At 42.7% G+C, this 23,478-nt stretch overlaps 3 protein-coding genes and 2 long non-coding RNA genes across 6 annotated transcripts; 2 read left to right on the top strand and 3 right to left on the bottom strand.

Annotated features, from left to right (window-relative positions):
* Positions 1-444: 444 nt before the first annotated feature.
* Positions 445-1,869, bottom strand: LOC129739623 (uncharacterized). 2 transcript variants are annotated; one of them, XR_008735916.1, is made up of 3 exons: positions 1,730-1,869; positions 654-1,672; positions 445-592 (listed from the first exon to the last, which is right to left on the bottom strand). It is a non-coding gene; the product is annotated as an uncharacterized LOC129739623 (long non-coding RNA). The 2 variants fall into 2 exon arrangements; XR_008735917.1 differs by having other exon boundaries at positions 1,735-1,852.
* A 1,924-nt stretch (positions 1,870-3,793) lies between these two features.
* Positions 3,794-9,991, top strand: LOC129751396 (PHD finger protein 14). Its single transcript, XM_055746885.1, has 6 exons — positions 3,794-4,080; positions 4,312-7,183; positions 7,257-7,361; positions 7,422-7,810; positions 9,089-9,197; positions 9,526-9,991. The coding sequence occupies exons 2-6, from the start codon at positions 4,349-4,351 to the stop codon at positions 9,541-9,543; spliced, it is 3,456 nt and encodes a 1,151-aa protein (XP_055602860.1). The 5' UTR covers positions 3,794-4,080; positions 4,312-4,348; the 3' UTR covers positions 9,544-9,991.
* Positions 9,980-11,775, bottom strand: LOC129751404 (60S ribosomal export protein NMD3). The gene is made up of 2 exons (XM_055746895.1): positions 11,594-11,775; positions 9,980-11,513 (listed from the first exon to the last, which is right to left on the bottom strand). The coding sequence occupies exons 1-2, from the start codon at positions 11,656-11,658 to the stop codon at positions 10,049-10,051; spliced, it is 1,530 nt and encodes a 509-aa protein (XP_055602870.1). The 5' UTR covers positions 11,659-11,775; the 3' UTR covers positions 9,980-10,048.
* Positions 11,776-11,962: 187 nt separating this feature from the next.
* On the bottom strand, positions 11,963-12,930 carry LOC129751412 (uncharacterized). Its single transcript, XR_008738700.1, has 3 exons — positions 12,803-12,930; positions 12,596-12,740; positions 11,963-12,535 (listed from the first exon to the last, which is right to left on the bottom strand). It is a non-coding gene; the product is annotated as an uncharacterized LOC129751412 (long non-coding RNA).
* Positions 12,931-13,683: 753 nt separating this feature from the next.
* LOC129748700 (uncharacterized protein K02A2.6-like) lies at positions 13,684-22,856 on the top strand. Its single transcript, XM_055743387.1, has 2 exons — positions 13,684-14,333; positions 18,659-22,856. The coding sequence occupies exons 1-2, from the start codon at positions 13,684-13,686 to the stop codon at positions 22,854-22,856; spliced, it is 4,848 nt and encodes a 1,615-aa protein (XP_055599362.1).
* The last annotated feature ends 622 nt before the right edge of the window (positions 22,857-23,478 follow it).

Genomic DNA, 23,478 nt, shown 5'->3' with positions numbered 1-23,478 from the left:
GGCTTTTCCCCTGTATATGTACCCTATTAATGTTCATTTCATCTATTCAATAGAGTAATCTACCGTCCAATGGGTTCCACCAACTCCACCAGAAGTCTGGCCAGGAAGACGACAATCTGGAGTAGCTCATGCATCCACAGCTACAAGAAGCCACCACCGAGCCCAGATGGAGAAATGATTTCCATAATGAACCCTAAACGCTCCCCTTCCCAACCCCCAAATTAGAATACAACTAACAGTTGAGTCGCCGCGACTATTACGGCTCCCCCTTCTACTAACATAGATTAATAAAGTGATACACTCGGCAAAACGAAACTTTATAAGTAAAATGCCTTAATAAACAAACCTATGATTAAAAAAAAAAAAAAAAAAAAATAACTAAGTCCTGTATTATTATTCAGACAAATGATGGATTTGTTGATTGATGAATAATAAAAGTCAAAATATTGTTCATACACCTGTATTTTAAAAAAAATCCGCAAACTTTTTGAATTTTTTTTTTGCCCGTCGGGTTTTGTCTCCCGGGCCGGGACCCATTATGCCGTACTAGATGGCAAATCTATTTGGACCATCATCACTTCGTCGCAGAATTCTGAAATATAAATAAAACCGTATCAACATCTAGAAATTACCTTTAAAATCAATATATTCACCATGTAAAATTTCATGTTTTTGCTGCACAAAACCAACCAAGTTCAACCACCTCGTACAAACTGTTCAACATTTACTCAGTTGTCGCCTTCAAGCACTCGAGTTCTCTGAGTGGCGAATTTCCTGCCGTCTGAGTAATCTTTCCGCTGATTTCTGAGTCCATTAAGATCAGCCGTCGGCTGCTTCATACATGTGGCGACGTCTGAGTAAAAGGTAGCCGGGCTCTGAGTATTTCAAATTTAGCGAGTGGATTGCGATTTCGGTTGCTGAGACTTGTTTTTGTTTACATTTGATGAGATGATCGTCTCAAGTCAATGAGGTACACTTTTACTAAGGTGGCGCAAAGGAACGCACACTATTGCACGTCGGAGAGAATAAAGAAAAATAAACATCACTCTAAGCCGCGACAACCCAAAACCAAGTTGTTATGCCGCAAAATCGGATGAAACTGGCTCCCGACTATTTTAAGTTCGAGTAGGTTTTCCCAAACATGAGAATAAACGTCCTTTATGCAACTTAATTTTGGGGCATGTCATGCGGCAGGGATTTTTATGGGATTTTTCATTTCATGAACCAATTATCAAAAGGGATTATACATATTAAATAAACACAATGTGTTTGTTCATAATTACAAAATGTTTTTTTCACTATTCACTAGCACCGGAAGAAGGAAAACCAGACTAAAATCGTCACTGGAATTGATGACTATCCAGTGCATACAATTAATTTGCGGAACAACCGAAATCATGCCTTGTCAAAAACTTCTCCGGCGATGGGCAGCATATAGGAACAGCGCGTTTCAGCACAAGCTTGAGGCCACCTGGTGCTATCGGGAGTTATCGTTTTCAGTAGGCCGTGAATGGCTAATGCTACGATTGTTCCAGATCGTCATCCACTTCCTCCGGTTTCCTAATGGTTTTTCTACCATCTGAAAATTCGCTGGGTGATGCAAATGATATTCTAGTCGTTCTAGAATACGATTTCTGCATCGACACTCGATAAACTAACGTGTTCTGGAAAGCTGTAAAATAGAATGAATTTAGAATAATAGAATCATATTAAATTAAACGCTTTTTACCATACTTTGTTTTCGGTACAACTGTTTTTTTTTTGGTTACAAAATGCGGGAGAAAAGGGAAATTTTTTTGGGGTGATAAGTTCGAGCTCCGAACTTTAACTTTGGTGTATTGACAACACCCCAAAATGAAGAAAGACAGCTGAACTTACACGGAAAATAAAAAAAAGGTAAAATTTACCTTTTCGCGAGGTGAATTTTTTCCACCCCTCTTTCGAGGTAAATTTTACCTTTTTTTCATTCACCTAGCAAAAAGGTAAATTTTACCTTTTTTCAATTTACCTAGCAAAATGGTAAATTTTACCTTTTTCGCATTCACCTAGCAAAATAGTAAATAATACGGTTTTCCCATTTACTGATTTAAAAGGTAAATGCTGGTTGGTTTGATTGTTTTCTTCAATAAGAATTTAAAAAATACCAAATTCCTTCAAAAATGATATTTATTGGAGATAAATAGGGACTGGTAATTCGGCTTCGCGTTCTTTTGAGCCGCTATGGCCGCTGAATCCACCTGCGTTGCGTACATTCATGGCCTCCTCCGTTCGACTAATCCGGTCAGGTTCGGCTTTTCCGGCTGGAGGATGACGTGGAATACACCTCAAAGCTCTATGGGCCGATCTGAAACAAAATCAATAGTATTATGACGAGAACCAGCACAACTAAATGATATTTAAGAACACTTACCTTTCTATTCCGATTTTCACATATTAGGCACAAAGCAAAACTTGTTCCTAGAATGACAAAACAGCTTAACCTCAATGAACGGGTTCGGCGAATAGTTACTTTTTTTTAGAAGAATTGTACCGTTTTGTTTGGCTCAATCCAGGTCAATTACACCTCGCTACGAGGTAAGTTTTACCTTATTTGGATTTACCTTTTTTTCTAGGTGAATTATACTTTTTTATCGAGCTCAATTCACCTCGCTACGAGGTAAGATTTACCTTTTTTGGATTCACCTTTTTTCTCGGTGAATTGTACCTTTTTTCAAACCTCGATTCAGGTAAATTTTACCTCACTGTGAGGTGAGTTTCACCTCGAAGAGGTAGAAGTTACCTTTTTGGCTTTCACGAGCGTTCACCTTTGCTAACTCGGTAAATTTTACCTTTTTATTATTTTCCGTGTAAGTTTGGTGCCCTGGCAAAGTCATTTTTGGGTTGTTTTGATTCTGAGTGATAAACAAGCCCTGCGTCGCGACGCGTCGTTGTCAGGGAACTTCATTTATCCTAGGCAAAATGCGTCGCGAAAATGGTCGGTAGTGACATCACTTCTGTCATGGTAACTATGTTTACGAAGAAAAAACTTTACTTCTACTTTTGCAACGTTTCTTTCTCATCACCAGGGTTGCCAGGTGTCCTGATTTATCAGGATTTGTCCTGATTTTTGAGAGGCCGTCCTGATTTTTCATAAACGCTTGAATTGTCCTGATTTTTTTAAAATGGCCTTAAAATGTCCTGATTTGTCCTGATTTTTTAAAAATATCTAATTTATAACTAAATTTATTGTTAAATGATGAGAACATCAAACAAATCTTAAATAAAATAGTTTAACCAGATTAAGTAATAATAATCTTCGGTTCAAATATGATATTTAAAAAGTGTTTTTCGATATTTACTGCAGGCCAGCCAAGGTTATTTTCGCTTCATTTGCATAATTCCAGGCGTCATGAGCGTCTATATTTCGCCATTAGTTATGCAATTTAGTCAGAACTGCTTGTTATTTTCCCCAATTTAGTGGTGTCCTGAAAAATCCTGATTTTTGTCTCGGCGGTGTCCTGATTTTTGACAAAACGACCTGGCACCTCTGCTCATCACCTCTCTTTCCACCACATTGGTCTCAAGTCTCCCGACAAGTATGGGAGACCTTCAGCAACCAAGATGTAAACAAAAACAAGTCTCAGCAACCGAAATCGCATTCAAGTTGCCGAGTGTGGACTAGGCTTAAAGCCTAAAACACAAACTCAAGAGGAGTAAAACTTGGATTACAGACAAATCTGGGCACCTGGCAACCCATGCGATGATGGGTCACATTTCACCAACACCAACGCACTAATACGCCAAACCGGAAAGTTTGACAGCCGTCAGAAACGAAATTTCGGAGAAAAATAGTCCGTCGGTTCGAATCTGTCGCGGGTTAAATTCGATTTTCTCTGTTAGAAATCGCTTCCCACGGGCTGAAAATAGTGTGAAAAGTTGTCCGCGAGTGTTTTCTACCGAATGCGATAGTTTTTCGACCCAATCGAATCGGGCCCGGTGGTGTAAATTCATTTTTCGGGTGCAAGGATTCTGGCCATTACCGACGGCTGCTGTTTTTCCTTGTGTGCTTGTGTTGCTGGAAGTTTGTGGAAGGGGTTTGAAGTAAGTGGGGTGGGTGGGAAGCAGAAGAGGGTGATGTATGCGAGAAGGTGATGGAAGATAGAATGATTTGTGAGGTTATATGAGTACTGTTCAATGTACTTATTACAAAATACTAAGTACCGGCGTTATAAAAGGAAAAGTAGTATTAAATCTTTTTATCTCCATTTAACATGTTTAAAGTAATTTAGTACACAAGAATACTCTGACAAACGATTTTGGATACAATTTCAGGTAACTTTCATAAGGAAACCCATTCGCAAGAAGTAAAATGAAACGCAAATCGGGGAACGATTTGACGACACAGACGCTCCTTGATTTTGATTTGGGCGAAAGTTCGTCGGATTCGGACTTCCGTATCGAAGATCACGATGATGATAGCGATGACTTCTCGGCCGGCAGTAAAGACGAAGAGGACGGAGATGGCGATGGGGATGATGATGATGATGACGACGATGACGAGGACGACGATGATGATAACGATGGGGACGATGATGAGGAAGATGGCACGGATAGTGGAACGACCGGAAGCGGATCTAAGGGTGCAGTTAAGATAACGGAAACACTGGAAAAGCCTATGAATTTTGAAGAGATTTTCAAGAATGCTACCAAGGGAGTGGATAAGGCAACGTTGAAATTGATGGGCACACCGATTTGTTGCGCTTGTTTAGGGGATCGAAGCGATGACCAGAACGAGATTGTGGAATGCGATGGGTGTGGAGTGACGGTGCATGAAGGATGTTATGGAGTTAGCGAGAGCACCAGCGTTAGCAGCACAATTTCGTCTTGCTCGACTGAGCCATGGTTTTGTGAAGCCTGTAAGGCTGGGGTAATGCAACCAGATTGTGAGCTGTGCCCCAATAGGGGAGGTATTTTCAAGGAAACAGATGTTGGCAAATGGGTACATCTGGTGTGTGCGCTGTACGTTCCAGGGGTGGCATTTGGCGAGGTTGATCAGTTGTCATCGGTGACCTTGTTCGAAATGCCTTACAACAAATGGGGGGCCAAAACGTGTAGCTTATGTGACGATGCCAAGTATGCTCGGACTGGAGTTTGTATCGGGTGCGATGCTGGCATGTGTAAGACCTACTTTCACGTTACCTGTGCCCAATACGCGGGTCTGTTATCCGAGGCACATTCGGAAGAAGCAGACCAAGCCGATCCTTTCTATGCGCACTGCAAAATTCATTCCGATAAAACATTGATCAAACATAGGAAACGCAACTACAATGCCATCAAACTGAAAGCATTCAATCGAAAGTTAGAAAAAGAAGCGAAGCGCTTGGAAAAACCATCTCCCGAGCAAGTCCGCATTGAGAGGAAGTTGGCCAAGCACCGGAAGAAGTACGTTACTCATAAGGAAACGAAGAATCCACCATGGGTCCCAACACAGAAAATGCCAAGGCTTTTGACGACTAGTGCTTCGGCATGTAAAAAATTACTTCTTAAAGCAGAATTGATGGGCATAGACACGGCTGCGATGGAATTTCAGGAAGCGCAGATGGCAGCCCTGGCGGATGTTCGCAAAAAATGGCACATTCCACCTGCTTTCAGTGTAGAGTTTATCGGATATTATTTGGATCGATCTCTCAGGTTAAAAGAAATCAAGAAAACACTTCAAGAACAAGTTATTTCAAACAAGAAATTACTAGACGAACAACAACGCTTACGGGATCGTTACGATTCCGCTATGAAAACCAATCAAGATGCTTTGAAACAGAACGATGATTTGAAGGACGCTATAAAACAGTTGTACGACGATATTCATGCGTTGTGCCCTAACAAAGCCTTGATACCGGTCGAGCAAATTGGAAAGCCACCCTCTGTACCACCAATACAGAATCCCAGTGTTGTTATCAATACGCCCAGCTCAACGCCACCTGCCAGGACCATAACCGTGCCCACGGCTGCAGCTCTTAAAATGGGAGTAGGATTCCCCTTACAGAATCTCATCGCTCCCGGGAAAAGGGACGATACAGGTCGTATCCTTAGCACTCAATGCAAGCAAAACAGCGAAGAGCTGCTGAATGAATGTGGAATTTGTAAACGTTGTTCCGATCAACATTTGCTGGCCAAATGTGATACCTGTCACCTGTATTATCATCTAGGTTGCTTAAACCCGCCACTAACTCGTCATCCAAAAAAATCCAAACTTTACGGATGGCAGTGTTCCGAATGCGACAAATCCGATGATTCTGGCCCTGAAAACGTTATACTCCCAAAGGCTCCACGAAAGTCACGTACTCGCTATAGCAAAGATGGTATCATTATTCCGTACGATATTCCATCGTCGGATTTTGAAAAGTCCCCAGAAAATCCTCCCCCAGCACCACGTCGTGGGCGTAAGAGTGGTAATTCTGGTTCCACAGATACTCCAACCAAAAGCGGTATGGATACAAATGGTATTGAAACAAAGGATATGATTCTGGAAATTCCCAAGATTGACCACGAATTGGCAGAGAAAATGAGCTCTGGAGACACATCCGTTGAAGTGACTCCGAAAGCCCCGAACAAAAGAGGCCGTAAAAAGAAAACAACAGACACAACGGTCCCTCCGGAGCCTGCTCTGAAAGCAGATATTAAAAAAGAGGAGCCGGAGAAGGAAGCAAAGGAAGAGCTCGTGGAGGCTAAAAAGAAAAAGAAAAATTTACCAGAGACAAAATCAGTGGAATCAGTTTTAGAGGACGATAAAAATGCTTCAAAACTCAAAACTGTAACGTCAGTGCCGTCGCTTACATCTGGGACGGAATCATCGTCAACTGCCACTACTGCTAGCAGTTCTACGGAATCCCTCCAATCGACGGAATCGGCAGCGATAACAAAAAGCAGCGGTGAAACAAGTCTTGTCCCTATTGACACGCCAGAGGCATCAACCAGCTCAGGAGGACCCACCGTAACCGGTTCATCACACAAGCATAGCAAACGAAAAAAGGAAAAGCACCGGAACCGGTCCCCGCACAACCCGGAAGATGGTTCCCCTGCCAAAGAGCACAAACGCAAGCGGAAGCGAAAGAATCACGATATGGAGAACCCAAACGACACACCCGGTGGTAGTAGCTCCGGTACCTTTGCCGGAGATGATAACCGTCCCAGGATCAAGATTAAGGTATGTTGATTGAGTTTGATTGTAGATTGTTTCACTGGTAATTAATGTTCTTCTAATTTTGTTCAAATTTCAGATCAAATCAGTTGGGTCGGATGGTTCCAACACGCATACGATCTTTTTCGTTCCCAACGATAGTATTGAGCCTCCCCGCCAAACAGTCGGCTGCGAAGGCGTAGCGGTAATGATTTCTCTTTTATTTGCAAAGACAAGTCTTTCTTCAATACTGTCCTTTTTGCAGACAAGCACTCCGGTCAGCTCCCCAGCAACGGGACTAACAAAAGCAAATCCACCCCTTAAAGCATCCACATCGGCACCCTCACTTACTGCATTGAAATCTCCGGTAGCAGCACCGGGTCTGCTGCCACCAGCACCATCACCAAAAGCAGCTCAGGTAGCAAGCTCGGCATCGGTTCCAAGCATGCCCACCACGCCACAATTCCCTGCCGCCAAGTCAGCCGCTGTCGGTTCCATTCGAAATCGGGGCCGACGAATGAGCATCGCTGTGCGACCTAGCCGGGGTTCCATGAACTCGTCGACGGGATCGATTACCAACAGTTCCCAGGCTGCTGCTGGAGAAACATTGTGCGATGTGTGCAACATCATTGGTCCTACAAGCAATATAGTTCAGTACGTTTCTTAAAATGCTGTGCACCATTTTTCCTCTCTCATTTTGAAATTCCGTTTGCATACACACAAAACTTTCGAGGCTCCACTTAGCAAAAATGAGCTGTTACTTTCCATAAGCAAAAATTTTTTTTTACTGTCGAGTTAGCACTTTCCCAAATTGTCGTGACTTTTGCTCAATTTGAGTAAAATTAACCAATTTACTACTAATTTTAGCATTTATAGTAGCATGGACTCAAACTTTTAGCCTGTGCCCAAACCGCGTTCTTTAAGTGCTCAAATTTTAGAAAGGCGACACAGGCGGGAACCTGTTAGATTATTCTTGTTTTCATTTTGCACCGCGCGCGGGTAAAACATTTTTGTTCTGCTCCTCAGTTTTTCGTCGTTTGGTTAGAATTTGGATTAGGTAAGTAGTACTGGTAGTAGATACAATACTGGTAGATGCAATTAAAAGGAAAAATAGAGAAAATTTAGAAAGCTTCCGATACCTTCAATTCATGCAGATCCTCAAATCGGCATCGACTAATCAGGTTTCCGAACTTTTCCAGGATCAACAGCATCTCGTGGGAGGGAATGCTGCAGAAGTAGCCATTCTTCCTCAAGCGGAACGGTTACCGGTTCGGTAACTAATGGAAAAATAGCGGAATCCTAACGCTGCACATACCGGTACGCGATACCGAGAAAGGAGGAGAAATGGTGAAGCGCAAAACCGAACCCGGAAGCAGCAGTAGTGGTTCCGCCGGGTTGTGTGTGTTGTTGACCTGTTTGGTGGTCAGTGTTTTTACTATCAGGTAACAAAAAATAGACTGTCTTGCTATTATAGTTTTATTTCTATTCTTCTAAATATGAAATGCACTAAACTTAATTATTTCTGTTTTTCAGATTTCAGTGGTGAAGATTTAATAGAACGCGATGATGGAATACACTTTTGGAAACCCGCAGAGTGATGCGAACGATAATAAAAAAGAAGATTAAAAAAAAATCAAATCTCACTTTTTAATTTTGTTGAAAATGAAAACCCTTCATTAAAAATAATTTAATTTTGGATTTAACTCAAATTCGAGCAAACGTTAGAAAAATAAATTTTGCTAAAATTTTAGCAAATAAAGGTTTTTGTTTGCTTGAAAATTAGTAAACATTCAGTCAGGACACATTTTGTTATTTTGCTAAAATTTTAGTAAAAATAAATTGATAAATTGATTGCTAAGATTTTAGCTGGTCAAATTTGAGCAAAATTTTGCTAATTTTCGGCCTCGGAAATTTTGTGTGTAATTTTTTCAGGTGTGATGAATGTCGGAAGAACTATCACTTCGGTTGTTTGGATCCACCGCTGAAGAAGACTCCGAAAAAACGCGGATACTCGTGGCACTGTGCAGATTGTGATCCAACGGTAAGTATTTTATCTTCATATCATTTGGTCGGGATTCGACCAGACCGAACTGAACGCCATCAGCATTTTTTCGAGTACACTTGAACTTTATGTGCAAATTGTTTCATCTAGGAACAAAATATTTGATGTTTATAAGCTAGAATCAATAGTTTATAATCCCATGAATTCATTTTAGTCAATCGTATTTGGTTTTGCGATCTAGGATATGAACAACTCGAGATTTAGTTTCTATTGTTTTAAAATTTTCTAATGGCGCTCAGTTCGGTCTGGTCGAAGGCCGGCCATTTATCGAACAGAATCCTCTAGCGTTATATTGCTTCTCCCGTAGGATGTCGAGAACAACTGAGAGCTCGACGGCCGGAGAGTCTCCGCAGCATCATCAAGTGGTGGTCACAGTGAAACCAAATGTACCGTTTGCAGGCATTGCTAAGATATGTTTTTCAAGTGGCTCGGGCATCATGATCCTGTTATTGGCGAATTGTGTTTAGTCATTCATTCATAAACATAAGAAAAGGCGAAACAAAAAAAAAATCGGATTTTTCCTGCCAGGGCAGAGCATTCTTTATTGTACAGAAAAAAGGAAAAAGTCTCCATCTCTGAACTAGAAAAAAGATTTTTAGATATTCCAAAACTCATTCAACGATAAACCTAGCATGTTTTGGGATATGGAATTACAAAACACGCATTTAATCACTGTGAATAATTTTATATGACAAAAAATAAACCTTAAAAATCACTCCAATCCTGATGACTTTCGGATAAAACAGTATATGAACAAATAATTTGTCTCAAATAAAGTGTAATTTATTTTGTAACAAAATACTAGTGCTTTTTTGTATTTCATCAAACTTTCAAGCTTCAGCCATTTCGACATCGTCCAGTACCAGATCGTCGAGCATTTCCTCCAGCGTGATCCTCGGTTCCGATGGGTCGGCCATATCGTTGACATCAACCGGCATCTGCTTACTGGAATCCTTGAAGATGTTGACGTTCTGACGCATATCAGCATCCTCTTCCAAATCCTCGAGGAATTCGTTGTAGTCGTTCTCGATATCGGTATCCAGGGCAATGTCTTCTGTCAGATGCTTCAGCTTCCAATTGCGGCGCTGTTTACGGACGGATTTATCGTAGAACTTCTTCACCAGCAAGATATCCGGAATCGCGTCCTGCTTAAGCTTTTCAAACTCGCCATTGTTGATGTTGGCTTCCCGAAGATCGAATCCCATCACCGAATCACCCACCTTCAACAAGTGGCCCAGATGGGATCGGGCGTGAATGTTGTTTTCATTGATTCCCAATTCCGATGCTTTTACCACCCAAACGTCGGCTAGCAGATGTCGAAAAGAAACTGGACCCTGACCTGGGAAAGCTTTCTTTTCCTGATCTCGAACAATGTCCACATCCATCACGACGAATTCAACCATCTGTTTAGGATTGCAAATCGCCTCGAAAGGATTTTTCCAGAAAGCCATGTTTTGCACTTCGGCCATTTGAGCCGTCTGTGGATCGATCAGATGGATTGCGTTTGCTACCTTTGTAACGAGACAAACCGGAGAAATGTGACCCAGTTGCTGCTGCAACTTCTTGTTCAGGCAAATCAAGCTTCCCTTGGAGATCGGAACCACGTCGATCGCGTAGGAATACTTGTAGTTGTACGAATTGCTGTGAATGTCGTGGGAAATCAGCTTCTTCGAGTTGGTCACCTTCACCGGAAGAACCGCTTGCACAAAGTCAACCATTTTCCTAGCGTGGGCATCCGTGGCATAGTAGAAATCCAGTCCTCCGGAAGGAGACGGCTTTATACCCAATGTGTTCTCGTGTGCTTTGTGTTTAAGAATCATCTGCTCCAGATAGAAGAGCGTCTTCTTATTCAGAGACTTCTGACGAACCTGAACCAAACAACGCCAGAAATCTTTCGCCTCTGTCCGGTGACAATCGTTGCACATCTGATTGTTAACGGTAAACTCGACAACAAAGACCTGCTGCAAAACGACCCCATCCATGACCTCCCCATGCACGGTAAGCTTCACCTTAATACGCTTCGAATGCGGCTCGGTCCAGATGAATCCGGCATCCACCAGCTTAACCTCTTTAAGACCCTTCAGCCGTTTTAGGCAAACCGACAGTAGCTCCTTCGACTCGAGACTACACTGGACCCACTCGGCCGGAGGATTCAGATAGCGTTCGCAGTTCCGGCAGAAGAAAATAACTGCCTGTTTGGGAATGTTTGCCGTGATATCCACATGCGTCCGTAGACAGGCCACGCACATGTTGGATGGATTCGGCTCGATCGGAACCCCGCATTCGCAACACAAGCTGGAATAAACGTAAACAGATCAATCAAGGTTATGTATAAACAAGGGTACCAAACTGATAGCACCTTTAAAGGTACTTACATTTTGTTTTTCGTAGAAACTTGGTCCATTCCAGGAGCACTGCTACTTTGGCCAATGTATTCCATCGTAATTTTTTTTTTTTCAAACTCGACGATTGAAATGAAAATTCACGAATTTACTGCAGAAATCGTGGCACGACCGACCACGAGCTGCGTTGTAAAAAGAAGAAAGGAAAACACGACGCTCGCGTGGTCGAAACTTGACAGAGACGTCGCGACGTTGATCACAAGTTGCAACTGCATGCATGCACGCTCCTTTTTTTAAACTCAAAATTAAGTACGACCGAGGTTCAAAACATACACTCTAAGCGGCTACAACCCAAAACCAAGTTGTAATGCCGCAAAATCGGATGAAACTGGCTCCCGACGAAAATGAGTTTAAGGGGGTTTTCCCAAACTTGAGAATGAAGTCCTATTCTCACACCCCAAAATCGAGAATGCCGTTTGAACGGAAAACGATATATATTTTAACTAGACAAACATACAAAAAGAGTAATAAATGTCTTCAATGCAAAAAATGTTTTTCGTTTAAAACATATGTTTATTGAAATATTAATTTTAGCTTTTCTTGTAAATATTTTCCGAAACATATTCTCTTCAACTTTTTTTAAGAAGATGGTTTTAATTTCTTGGCCGAGGATTCGGATGCATTTCCGGAACTTTCACTCCTTAGAACTGTTGCGCATCTTCCGGATTCATATTCTCGTTTCTCTACGAGACAGCTGGTAGAACATTCAGTTACGAATAGTCAACCCGGTTCTGGAAAAATGCCACCGTATGAAACCGGACGATTCTTCTCTTGAGCTGTTCTAGATACGGTTTTAAAAAGGAGATAGATGCCCGGTGGAAGAGTGATTTCATCGTTTAGTAAAACATCGAGTAGTTCCGCTCGGGTTTTCACAATTTTGATTCCCTCTAGCTGCAGTAATTCAGCATCACAAACCTAAAAATAGAATTCACATTGAAATTTATAAAGAATATTGTAAGCCAAGCAGTTCTTTACTTGTTCTAATGTGGTTTCGGTCGGCGAGTTCTTCATAATTCGTTGGTTGTGTATGAGTATGACCGTTTTTTAAAAAAATCATCAACTTGGTACTCAAATTGGAAATCTTCTAATGTTGTAGAGGCAGAGTTTATTCGATTATGATCTGAAAATACATCATATAACGTAAACTAACTGAATTAATTATACAAATTAAAATTTACGTACCTATTTCAATCGCAGTTTTTTTTTTCTTTTTTTCTCCAGGGAGACTCAGATCAAACAGCAACCGATAAAAACAGCCAACAAAAAATATAAAGTTTTTTGGGGTGTCGAGTTCAAGCTGTGAACTTTCGTTTTGGACTTTCTTCACCACACCAAAATCAAGAAAGCAAACTGAACTTTGTTTTGGTGCGTTGGCGTTCTTAATTTTGGGTTGTTTATGTTCTGAGTGTAGTTCGATTCTATGAACTTAAAGTTAAGTACCCTTTTTCCTCCTCGCGATTGTTCAAAATGGAGTTCGAACTGCGAACTCAAAACTAATCCCATTCGTGCCATTTTTGCCGAGCCGCATTTCAGGTAGCTACGAACAAGGGCATAAAATCAAACCTAACAAAAGTGCTGTGTTCCGAAGTACGTTTTTCCACGAGGAGTGATTTTTTCCTGCTGGCTCGGTCGTTAATTGCCGGGGTTTGTCAACGGAGCCGGCTGGCACAGGTGTGCAAACGCCAATTTGGTTCGCTGCAGCAGGTTTTTTTTCCATCACCATCTCCATCAAGGCCATATTCATCTTCGGAAGGCGCCTTCCTGTTCGCCCTTCAAATTCGGATTTTGGACATCGTCAGGGCGGTAACTCGGAGGATTCGGTTCTGATCGCCGCATCCGGGTAATCACAGGACGGTCGAGCATTTGGTCCGATCAACGTCTACATCTTGCTCCAACGGAGGACCACGTGGCTGGTGAAAACATTTGTAGAAACAAAGTGCAAAAGCTTGTGAGTCTTTTATTCTTTTTTCACTTTTTCTTCTCTATCTGTTTCCCTTTATTCGATCATTGTGTGCTTCGTTTATATTTTCAAAACGGGAGCACTCGTGTTCTCGTGAGAAAATATGAACGATGGCGGGGAGTTGAACTCCTTAGCTGAGGATGATAAGGATGTTACCTACGAGGATGAGGAGCATTTGGAGGATTCAGATGATGCTGGTCCGTCAAATGTTTCTCATTCTTCGATGAGTGTTAGTTCTTTGTCCACCACGGTTGAGAGTAGAACACCCCGACTCCGAACCTACACAGACGGTTCATCTTTTACTGGGCCTTGGGTGGTTTTCATCCGGCCCAAACCTAATGGAAAACGTCTTAACGTGGTACAGATCACCAAAGATCTGGCGAGGTGGCCCTCCGTGACCAGCATTTCAAAGGTGCGACCAGACAAGCTGCGCGTTGTAGTGGCTGATCGGAAAGGTGCAAATGAAATTGTTGCCAGCAAGTTCATTAACCTGGAGTACCATGTTTTTGTTCCGTCTCGAAACGTCGAGATCGAGGGCGTGATAACGGAAATGAGCCTGGAGGCAGAGTACGTTAAGTCCAACGGCGTTGGAAAGTTTAAAGGCCTTGAGTCGACTTCGGTCGAAATCTTGGATTGCCGTCAACTTAAAACTGCCAACGTTGTGAACGGAGTTAAAAAGTACTCGCCTTCAGCCTCATTTCGCGTAACCTTCGCAGGTACCGCCCTCCCTCACTACGTTTTGATCAACGGAATGTTGAGGCTTCCTGTGCGACTCTTTGTGCCTCGCCCAATGAGTTGCAAAAAGTGCATGAAAATGGGACACACCGAGTCCCATTGTTGTAACAAGGCACGCTGCCCTCGTTGCGCAGAGATTCATGAGGAAGGAGCGTGCTCAGCAATAGAACAGAAATGTGTCTATTGCGGGGGCTCACCTCATGATATCTCTGTGTGCGAGGCATTTAAGAGTCGCTGGGATAAGGAGAGGCGCTCTTTAAAAGAACGATCCAATCGTTCTTACGCCGCTATTTTAAAGAGCGCTTCTCCCCCGACTCAACCTCAGTTAAGTAACATTTTTTCAGTGCTGCCAGTTGACAATGAGGACTCCACTGATGAAGAGACCCCTTTCGTTTTTGTGGCAAACTCACGGAAACGAGCCAAAACAACTTCCAAGTCCTCCAAAGTTCCAAACAAAATCCCTACTATTAGTTCTCCAATCAGCGCCACTAAAAAGTCGGTAGCTCCGAATAAAGAAAAACTAGTTCCTCCTGGATTCCGAACGACTTTTTCACCACCAAATTTCACATCAACAGCGGGGACATCAGCTGCAGCGAGTACTCCAACCACTAACGCGGTTTTGTCTGAATCAGTCTCCCAGCCAGGACTTTTCAAGCTTTCTGACATTCTTAATGGAATTTTCTCGTTCTTAAACGTATCTGAATCCGTAAGAGGCATTGTTACTACAATGCTCCCTATAGTAAAGACACTTTTGAAGCAATTGATGCAAACTTGGCCCTTTCTATCAGTGTTTATCTCTCTCGATGGCTAATTTAAGCCGAGAGGTCGGAGATATCACTGTGTTGCAGTGGAATTGTCGTAGTTTAATCCCTAAATTGGATCCGTTCAAACATCTTCTTCATGAAACTAGTTGCGATATTTTTGCCCTTTCTGAAACATGGCTTTCTTCTCAAACAGATATTCCATTCCACGACTTTAACATTATCCGTCTGGATCGCAACGATTCTTATGGAGGGGTGCTTTTGGGGATCAATAAGCGCCACTCCTTTTATAGAATCCACCTCCCTTTATCAGGAGGAATTGAAGCTGTTGCATGTCATACAACTATAAGAGGTAAGGACTTATGCGTTGTCAGTTTGTACTGGCCTCATAGAGTTGCAGTGGATCGAAGTCACCTAGAGGACCTGTGCTCAGTACTTCCTGAGCCAAGGTTGATCCTGGGTGACTTCAATTCACATGGAACTGTCTGGGGAGAACAAATTGACGATAGTCGTTCTACTCTTATTTATGACATTTGTGACAGTTTCAATTTAACAATTTTGAACACGGGTGAAAAAACACGAGTACCTAAACCTCCTGCAAGACAAAGTGCAATTGACCTCTCACTCTGCTCAAATTCACTATCATTGGATTGCCAGTGGAAGGTAATCCCCGATCCCAATGGTAGTGATCACTTGCCTATCAAAATATCGATCACCAATGGGGTCAACACTTCAAACTCAACAAACATGGCATATGATCTCACAAGACACATCGACTGGAAAAAGTACTCGGACGCAGTTATTTCAACCATCAATTCTGTGGATGTATTACCTCCGTTGGAGGAATATACTTTTCTTGCTCGCTTGATTTATGAAAGTGCAGTTCAATCTCAAACGAAACCCATCCCAGATCTATCTGTTCGCCGAAGGCCTCCCAATCCATGGTGGGACAGTCATTGTACTAAACTGTACGTGGACAAATCGAACGCTTTCAAAGTTTTTCGGAAACACGGAACCCTGGATAACTTCAACGCGTATTTTGCTCTTGAGCAGCAATTTAAAAACCTGATCAAGGGAAAAAAACGTGCACATTGGCGTAATTTTGTGGGAGGTTTATCGCGGGAAACATCCTTAAGCACTTTGTGGAATGTGGCACGCAGCATGCGCAATCGTTCTTCCACGAACGAAAGTGAAGAACATTCGCATAAATGGATTTTAAATTTCGCACGGAAAATCTGTCCAGATTCCACACCTGTGCAAAAAATCATCCGAAGTGTGTCTCCGAACAGATGTGATTTGGATTCCAGCTTTTCAATGATGGAATTCTCACTTGCTCTCCTCTCTTGTAACAATTCAGCTCCGGGAGTTGATAAAATAAAATTCAACTTGTTGAAAAACCTTCCGGATGCCGCCAAATTTCGCTTGTTGAATTTATTTAATCAATTCTTAGAGCATAACATTGTTCCCGAAGATTGGAGACAAGTGAGAGTTATTACTATCCAAAAGCCTGGGAAACCAGCGTCCGATTTTAATTCGTACCGTCCAATAGCGATGTTGTCTTGCATTCGGAAATTGATGGAGAAAATGATTTTGTTCCGATTGGATAAATGGGTGGAAACAAATGGTCTCCTTTCAGATACCCAATTTGGGTTTCGAAGGGGCAAAGGGACAAACGATTGTCTTGCTTTGCTGTCTTCAGAGATACAAATGGCGTACGCAAAACGTGAGCAAATGGCTTCAGTGTTTCTAGACATAAAGGGAGCTTTTGATGCAGTCTCTAGGTGTTGTCAGACAAGTTGCACTCTCGGGGTCTGCCTCCACTATTGAACAACATCTTATACAGCTTGCTTTGTGAGAAACATCTGAACTTTGCTCACGGAGATATTTCAATTAGAAGGACTTCTTACATGGGCCTCCCGCAAGGTTCATGTTTGAGTCCACTTTTGTACAACTTTTACGTAAGTGACATCGACAGTTGTCTCTCTGAAGGTTGCACACTAAGACAACTTGCAGATGACGGAGTAGTGTCTGTCACAGGATCTACTGAGTCTCATCTGCACAGACCTTTACAAGATACTTTAGACAGATTGTCAACCTGGGCTTTGGGGCTTGGGATTGAGTTTTCTCCACAGAAAACGGAGATGGTTGTTTTCTCTAAGAAACGTAGACCTGCTCAACCTAAGCTTCAACTCCTAGGCAGAACGATCACTCAATCGAGGTGTTTTAAGTATCTTGGGGTTTGGTTTGATTCCAAGTGTACCTGGAGAGCCCACATTGAGTATCTGAAAGGAAAATGCCAACAAAGAATCAATTTTCTCCGATCAATCACTGGCACCTGGTGGGGAGCCCATCCAGAAGATCTTTTAAAATTGTATCGAACAACTATTCTCTCAGTTATGGAATATGGTAGCTTCTGTTTCCAGTCAGCTGCTAAAACTCATCTCATCAAACTCGAGCGTATCCAATATCGTTGTCTTCGCATCGCTTTGGGCTGTATGCTCTCAACGCATACCATGAGTCTTGAAGTTTTGGCAGGCATACTCCCACTAAAAGATCGATTCAATTTATTATCACTCCGGTTCCTCATCAGGTGTGAGGTCATGAACCCATTGGTGATCGTAAATTTTGAAAGACTACTTGAGCAAAATCTTCAAATAAGATTTATGTCTATATATCATGTCTTTATGTCCATGCAGTTTAATCCTTCTTCGTACTCTCCAACTCGTGTTTTCATCCCTGACTACGACACCTCTTCTGTCCAGTTTGATTTGTCTATGCAGCAAGAAATTCGTGGAATCCCTGATTCACATCGCCCACTTCTGATTCCAAGAATTTTCGATGCTAAATATAGACACGTCAATGCTGACAAAATGTACTTTACAGATGGGTCGCTTATAGAGGAATCAACGGGATTTGGAGTTTTTAACGAAATAGCTACCGCCTCTTATAACCTCCATCCACCATGCTCGGTATACATCGCAGAGTTAGGAGCCATTTACTGGGCGTTGGACAGCGTCGTTTCAAGGCCAGTAGGACACTACTACATTATAACGGACAGCCTCAGTTCTGTTGAAGCAATCCGTTCAATAAGACCAGGAAAGCACTCACCGTATTTCCTCGGGAAGATACGAGAGACTCTGAGTGCTTTATCAAGACGTTGCTTTGCCATCACCTTCGTTTGGGTCCCCTCACATTGCTCGATAATGGGTAATGAGAGGGCGGACTCTCTGGCAAAGGTGGGGGCGATGGAAGGCGACACATATCACCGTGAAATCGTCTTCAACGAATTTTACTTCTTAGTTCGAAGAAACTCTCTTGTCAACTGGCAGCGCAAATGGGACGAGGATGAGAAGGGTCGGTGGCTCCACTCGATTATTCCAAAGGTGTTGTATTTGAACCACCCTGTTATGTTACTTCTTACTACCCTATGATTTCTATGTAAATAAACAGTCATTATTAGATACTCGACAACACCACATGTCTTTGTAAACATGGTGTCAAAAGTGGGCATTTTTTCGATTTAATGTCTCAGTAACGGGTTAAAGTCGCGATTTAATCGTAGTACGTTTAATTCGGTAACAGTATCCGTAATAAAAATCGCGACGCGAAGCGGAATCGGGAAGATTTTAACCGAGAAAATTTACGGCACAAACCTAACCTTAAAATGGCCAACATACCAGTTCCAGTACCGCTGAAGTTGGGCGGTGACGACGGAGAGGCGATAAAAATATTCCGGCTGCAGTGGAAATACTACGCCTTAGCCACGGAGGTAGCGAAAAAGGCGGCGAATCAGCAAGTCGCGACCCTGATGGCGGTCATGGGAATAGAAGGTGTGATGCTAGTTGAGGAATTGCAACTGACGGAGGAGGAGCTTGCGTTGCCGGATGAAATTTTATCTCGGATCGAGCAGCATTTGAGACCACAACGTGACCGACGGATGGAGCGTGCCGAGTTCAATGCGATGTGCCAGGAGGAAGAAGAAAAAATAGAAGATTTTGTGAAACGGCTTAAAAAGAAGGCGACCAGCTGTGGGTACACCGCGGCTCAGCAGGAAGATCTGCTTAAAGATCGAGTGATAGCTGGTGTGCGAGACCATCAGACGAGAAAGGAGCTACTCAAGGCTGGTGATATTCCGGTGGATGACATGGTGAAAAAAGTCAAGGAGCATCAACAAATCGAAGAGCTGGCACGAAAATACGAACGAATGTCAGTCACGAAGGATTCTGCCAGGGAAACTTTCAAGTTGACAGCTACAATGAAATTTGTAAACAAGTGTAAGTACTGCGGCGGAAAACACCCGAAAGATAAAAAAAAATGCCCAGCGTTCGGAAGTAAATGCCGCGCATGTGGGAAGCTGAACCACTACAAAGCAGTTTGTCGTGCGAATCGTGTGAGGAATGGACCCAGGAACAAAAACATCCGACAAATGGAAGATAGCTCTGGAAGTGCGGAAAGTTCAGATGACGAGGAAGAATGTGAGTACGTGGACATTGCCAAGGTTGACGGTGAACAAATGAAGGACGCTGGAAAAATTATGGTGCAGCTAAGAGTAGTGAATTGCACTGGAGCACCAAAGCCTCTGGACATACAAGTCGATACAGGAGCCAGAGTGAACGTGCTTTGCTATAGAGATCTGATGCGGATGTCACCAAATGCGAAGATTTTTTCCACGAAAATCAAATTGAGGTGTTACTCGGGAAAAATAATAGCGCCGAAAGGAAAAGTGAACTTGGACGTTGAGTTAAAAGATGGCTCCAAGTCACTAACTTTTGTGATTGTCAAGAAAACAAGACCACCGTTGCTGTCGTCACAATCGGCAATCGACCTTGGAATCATCAAAGTACAGGATATATACAATGTGACCGCTTTGCATCAGAGCTGTGATGGGATCCTCCGTAAGTACCATGACGTTTTTGAAGGTGACGGTGTATTCCATGGGAAATTCAAAATTGAAATTGATGATTCCATTACAGCGGTCCAACAAAAAGCACGACGCATTCCTCTCGCATATCTCCCGGAGTTGAAAACCAAGATAGAGGATTTAGAGAAAAGAGGAATAGTTGAACCGGTCAACAGACACATGGAGTGGCTGAGCAATCTCGTGCTAGTTAAGAAAGGCGACAAATTACGGCTGTGCCTGGATCCGGCGGAACTAAACCAGGCTATAAAACGTATGAATCATCAGATCCCGACGATAGAGGAGCTGCTTCCGGAGTTTGCTAAAGCGAAAGTGTTCACGGTACTCGACGCAAAAAACGGATTTTGGCATTTGGATCTAGATGAACGGAGCTCGGATTTGACGGCCTTCTGGACACCAATGGGTGTGTATCGTTGGAAGAGGATGCCATTTGGGATTTCATGCGCTCCTGAAGTTTTTCAAAAGGCACAACAACAGATTATTACCGGGCTTAGAGGCGTACGTTGTTTAGCAGATGACGTAGTAGTTTTCGGTTGTGGTGACACAATGGAGGCAGCCATGCTCGACCACAATCGAAATTTGGAAGCAGTATTTCTACGATGCAGAGAAAGAGGACTCAAGCTGAACAGAGCAAAAGCAAAGGTGGCGTTATCGTCGGTGCCATTTTTCGGACATATTTTGACGGACAAAGGAGTTAAACCAGATCCGGGCAAAATATCTGCTGTTTTGGACATTCAACCTCCAGGAAATAAGAAAGAGCTGTTGACTTTTTTGGGACTAGTCACCTACCTGGGGCGATTTCTTCCGAGGTTGTCTGAAGTTAGTGCTCCACTTCGAAGGCTCACCCGTGACACAGCAGAGTTCGAATGGAATCAAGAGGCGGCAGATTGTTTTCGATTAATTAAGCGGTTGGTGACAGAGGCACCCATATTGCGCTATTACGATCCAACTGAACCGCTAGTTATTCAATGCGACGCAAGCATGCTGGGAGTTGGATGTGTTTTACTTCAACTAGGCAGACCGGTGGCATACGCCTCACGAACTCTGAGCAAGACGGAAAGAAATTATGCTCCTATTGAACGGGAATGCTTGGCAATTGTGTTCGCGTGCAAGAGATTTGATCAATATGTGGCAGGAAGGTTTGCAGTCGTAGAGTCCGATCACAAACCTTTAGAGGACATTTTCAAGAAGCCAATAACAGATGCACCGCTACGTCTTCAAAAAATGAGAATGACGCTACAACGTTACGACATATCAGTTCGGTACCGAAAAGGTAGTGAAATGCATATAGCAGATTTGCTATCAAGAACGGCCATACCCAGCGAAAGGACCCAACAAAGCGACAAAGTGGAAGCGGCATTTCAAGAAATTGCTGAAGTCAATGTTGTTGAGTTTATCAGCGTTTCGGATGAACGATTTGGAGAGATAGCGACTGAAACCAGAAAGGACCGAACTTTGTATACACTATTGCAATTGCTAATCGACGGATGGCCAGAAAATAAAGCTGATTTGGAAGATGAGATGTACGTTTACTGGGCAATAAGATACGATCTTTCAACGTGTCAAGGAGTTATTTTCAAGAGTGGCAGAGTGCTAGTGCCAAAAAGTCTACGAAAGAAGCTGCTAGATAATTTACACATGGCGCATCTAGGTATTGACTATACGCTTCGTGCAGCACGAGAGTCATTCTTCTGGCCAGGGATGACCGATCAGATTACAAATTATGTCCGAAACTGTGAAGTTTGTATGGAGTTTAGCAGTAATCAGTGCAAACCTCCCATGACCACGCACCCTATACCAGAGTACCCATTTCAGCGAGTAAATATTGACCTGGGCGAAATAAAGACTGGCAACAAGAAGTTAACTATAATGGTTACAGCTGATAGTTTCTCAGACTTTGTCGAAGTAGATTTCTTAAGCGACTCTAAAACCAATACGATTGTGAAAATCTGCAAACGTAATTTTGCACGACATGGAAGTCCGGAGGTAGTGGTCACAGATAACGGACCACAGTTCGACAACGTAGAATGGAGGGAATTTGCACGAGAATGGGATTTTATGCCAGTAACGTCATCTCCGTATCACGCCCAGGGAAATGGAAAAGCAGAATCTTCAATAAAGGCTATGAAGCAGCTGTACAAAAAGTGCGTTAAAAGTGGAGCTGACTTTTGGAGAGCTCTACAGCAGCATCGTAATACTCCGAATGCTGTAGGATCCAGTCCGAACCAAAGACTGTTTTGCAGAACTACTCGAAGCACCGTACCAATCATCGCGAACCGACTGAAGCCGCCCAAGTCACAGGATGTAGAGGAAAGTATTCGACACAAGAGAGCTATTACCAAAATGAGTTACGACAAAAGAGCAAAGAAGCTGCCAGAGTTACAAGTTGGAGCAAAAGTGCTGGTTCAACGTAGACCGGATCTTCACTCAACGTGGGAGAAAGCAGTTCTGTTGCGGCGACTCGAGGATCAGTCATGCGAAGTTGAAATGAGCGATGGCGCGATATACCGTAGAAGTGCGGTTCACGTGAAACCCGGCAAACGAAACGAACAAACATCTGAAGTGGTGAAGCCAGTGCGACAGGAGGAGGCTGAACGTTTACATCCGATGTGTATTACGAAGGAGTCAGTAGAGCAGAACAGCGAAGATGATCGAGAGTTGCCTAATCCAGAGAAGCAGCGTGTTTATGGCACTATCAACGCAACTGGGGATAAAACGACACTGCCACGACAGGATCAACGTTTTTCTTCAAGCGTTGACCAGAGCGGCTCAACTGACGAGAAGGGTTTTCCGGAGATTCCTGCAGAGCGACCTAGAAGAGAAGTGAAAAAACCATCAAGATTTTCAGATTTTGTCATGTAAAATTTTTCTTTTTCATATAATTATTGTTATTACTTTTTCGAAAAGGGAAGATGTTGTATTTGAACCACCCTGTTATGTTACTTCTTACTACCCTATGATTTCTATGTAAATAAACAGTCATTATTAGATACTCGACAACACCACATGTCTTTGTAAACAAAAGGTAAGCCTTAAACCCTGGTTTAATAGATTGGATCTGAGTCGGGATTTTATTTGTATATTTTCCCGTCTCATGTCCAATCATTATTCCTTAGACGCGGTACTCTATCGTTTTGACATTGCTGGCAGCAATTTGTGTAGTTGCGGCCAAGGTTACCATGACATCGAGCATATTGTCTGGTCGTGTGAGGTCCATCTTGTCGCCAGAACGAATTTAATTGACTCCCTTCGGGCCCGAGGAAAACCACCTAATGTTCCAGTGAGAGATGTACTAGCTGTGCTAGATTTGGACTACATGTTCGAAATCTACCTTTTTCTAAAAGCTATCGATCTTCGTCTATAATTCTTTTTTATTTTCATATTTCCCTTTCCTATCTTCTTTCTCTTTAAAATAAAAGTGTTAAGCTAAGCAAAATATTGTAAAAACAAAAAACGAGTTTGGCTCCTTAAAACCTGAAGGTAT

This window comes from Uranotaenia lowii, chromosome 1, assembly GCF_029784155.1.
Source record: "Uranotaenia lowii strain MFRU-FL chromosome 1, ASM2978415v1, whole genome shotgun sequence".
NCBI lineage: Eukaryota > Metazoa > Arthropoda > Insecta > Diptera > Culicidae > Uranotaenia > Uranotaenia lowii.
This window is presented reverse-complemented; position numbering and strand designations above follow the sequence as displayed.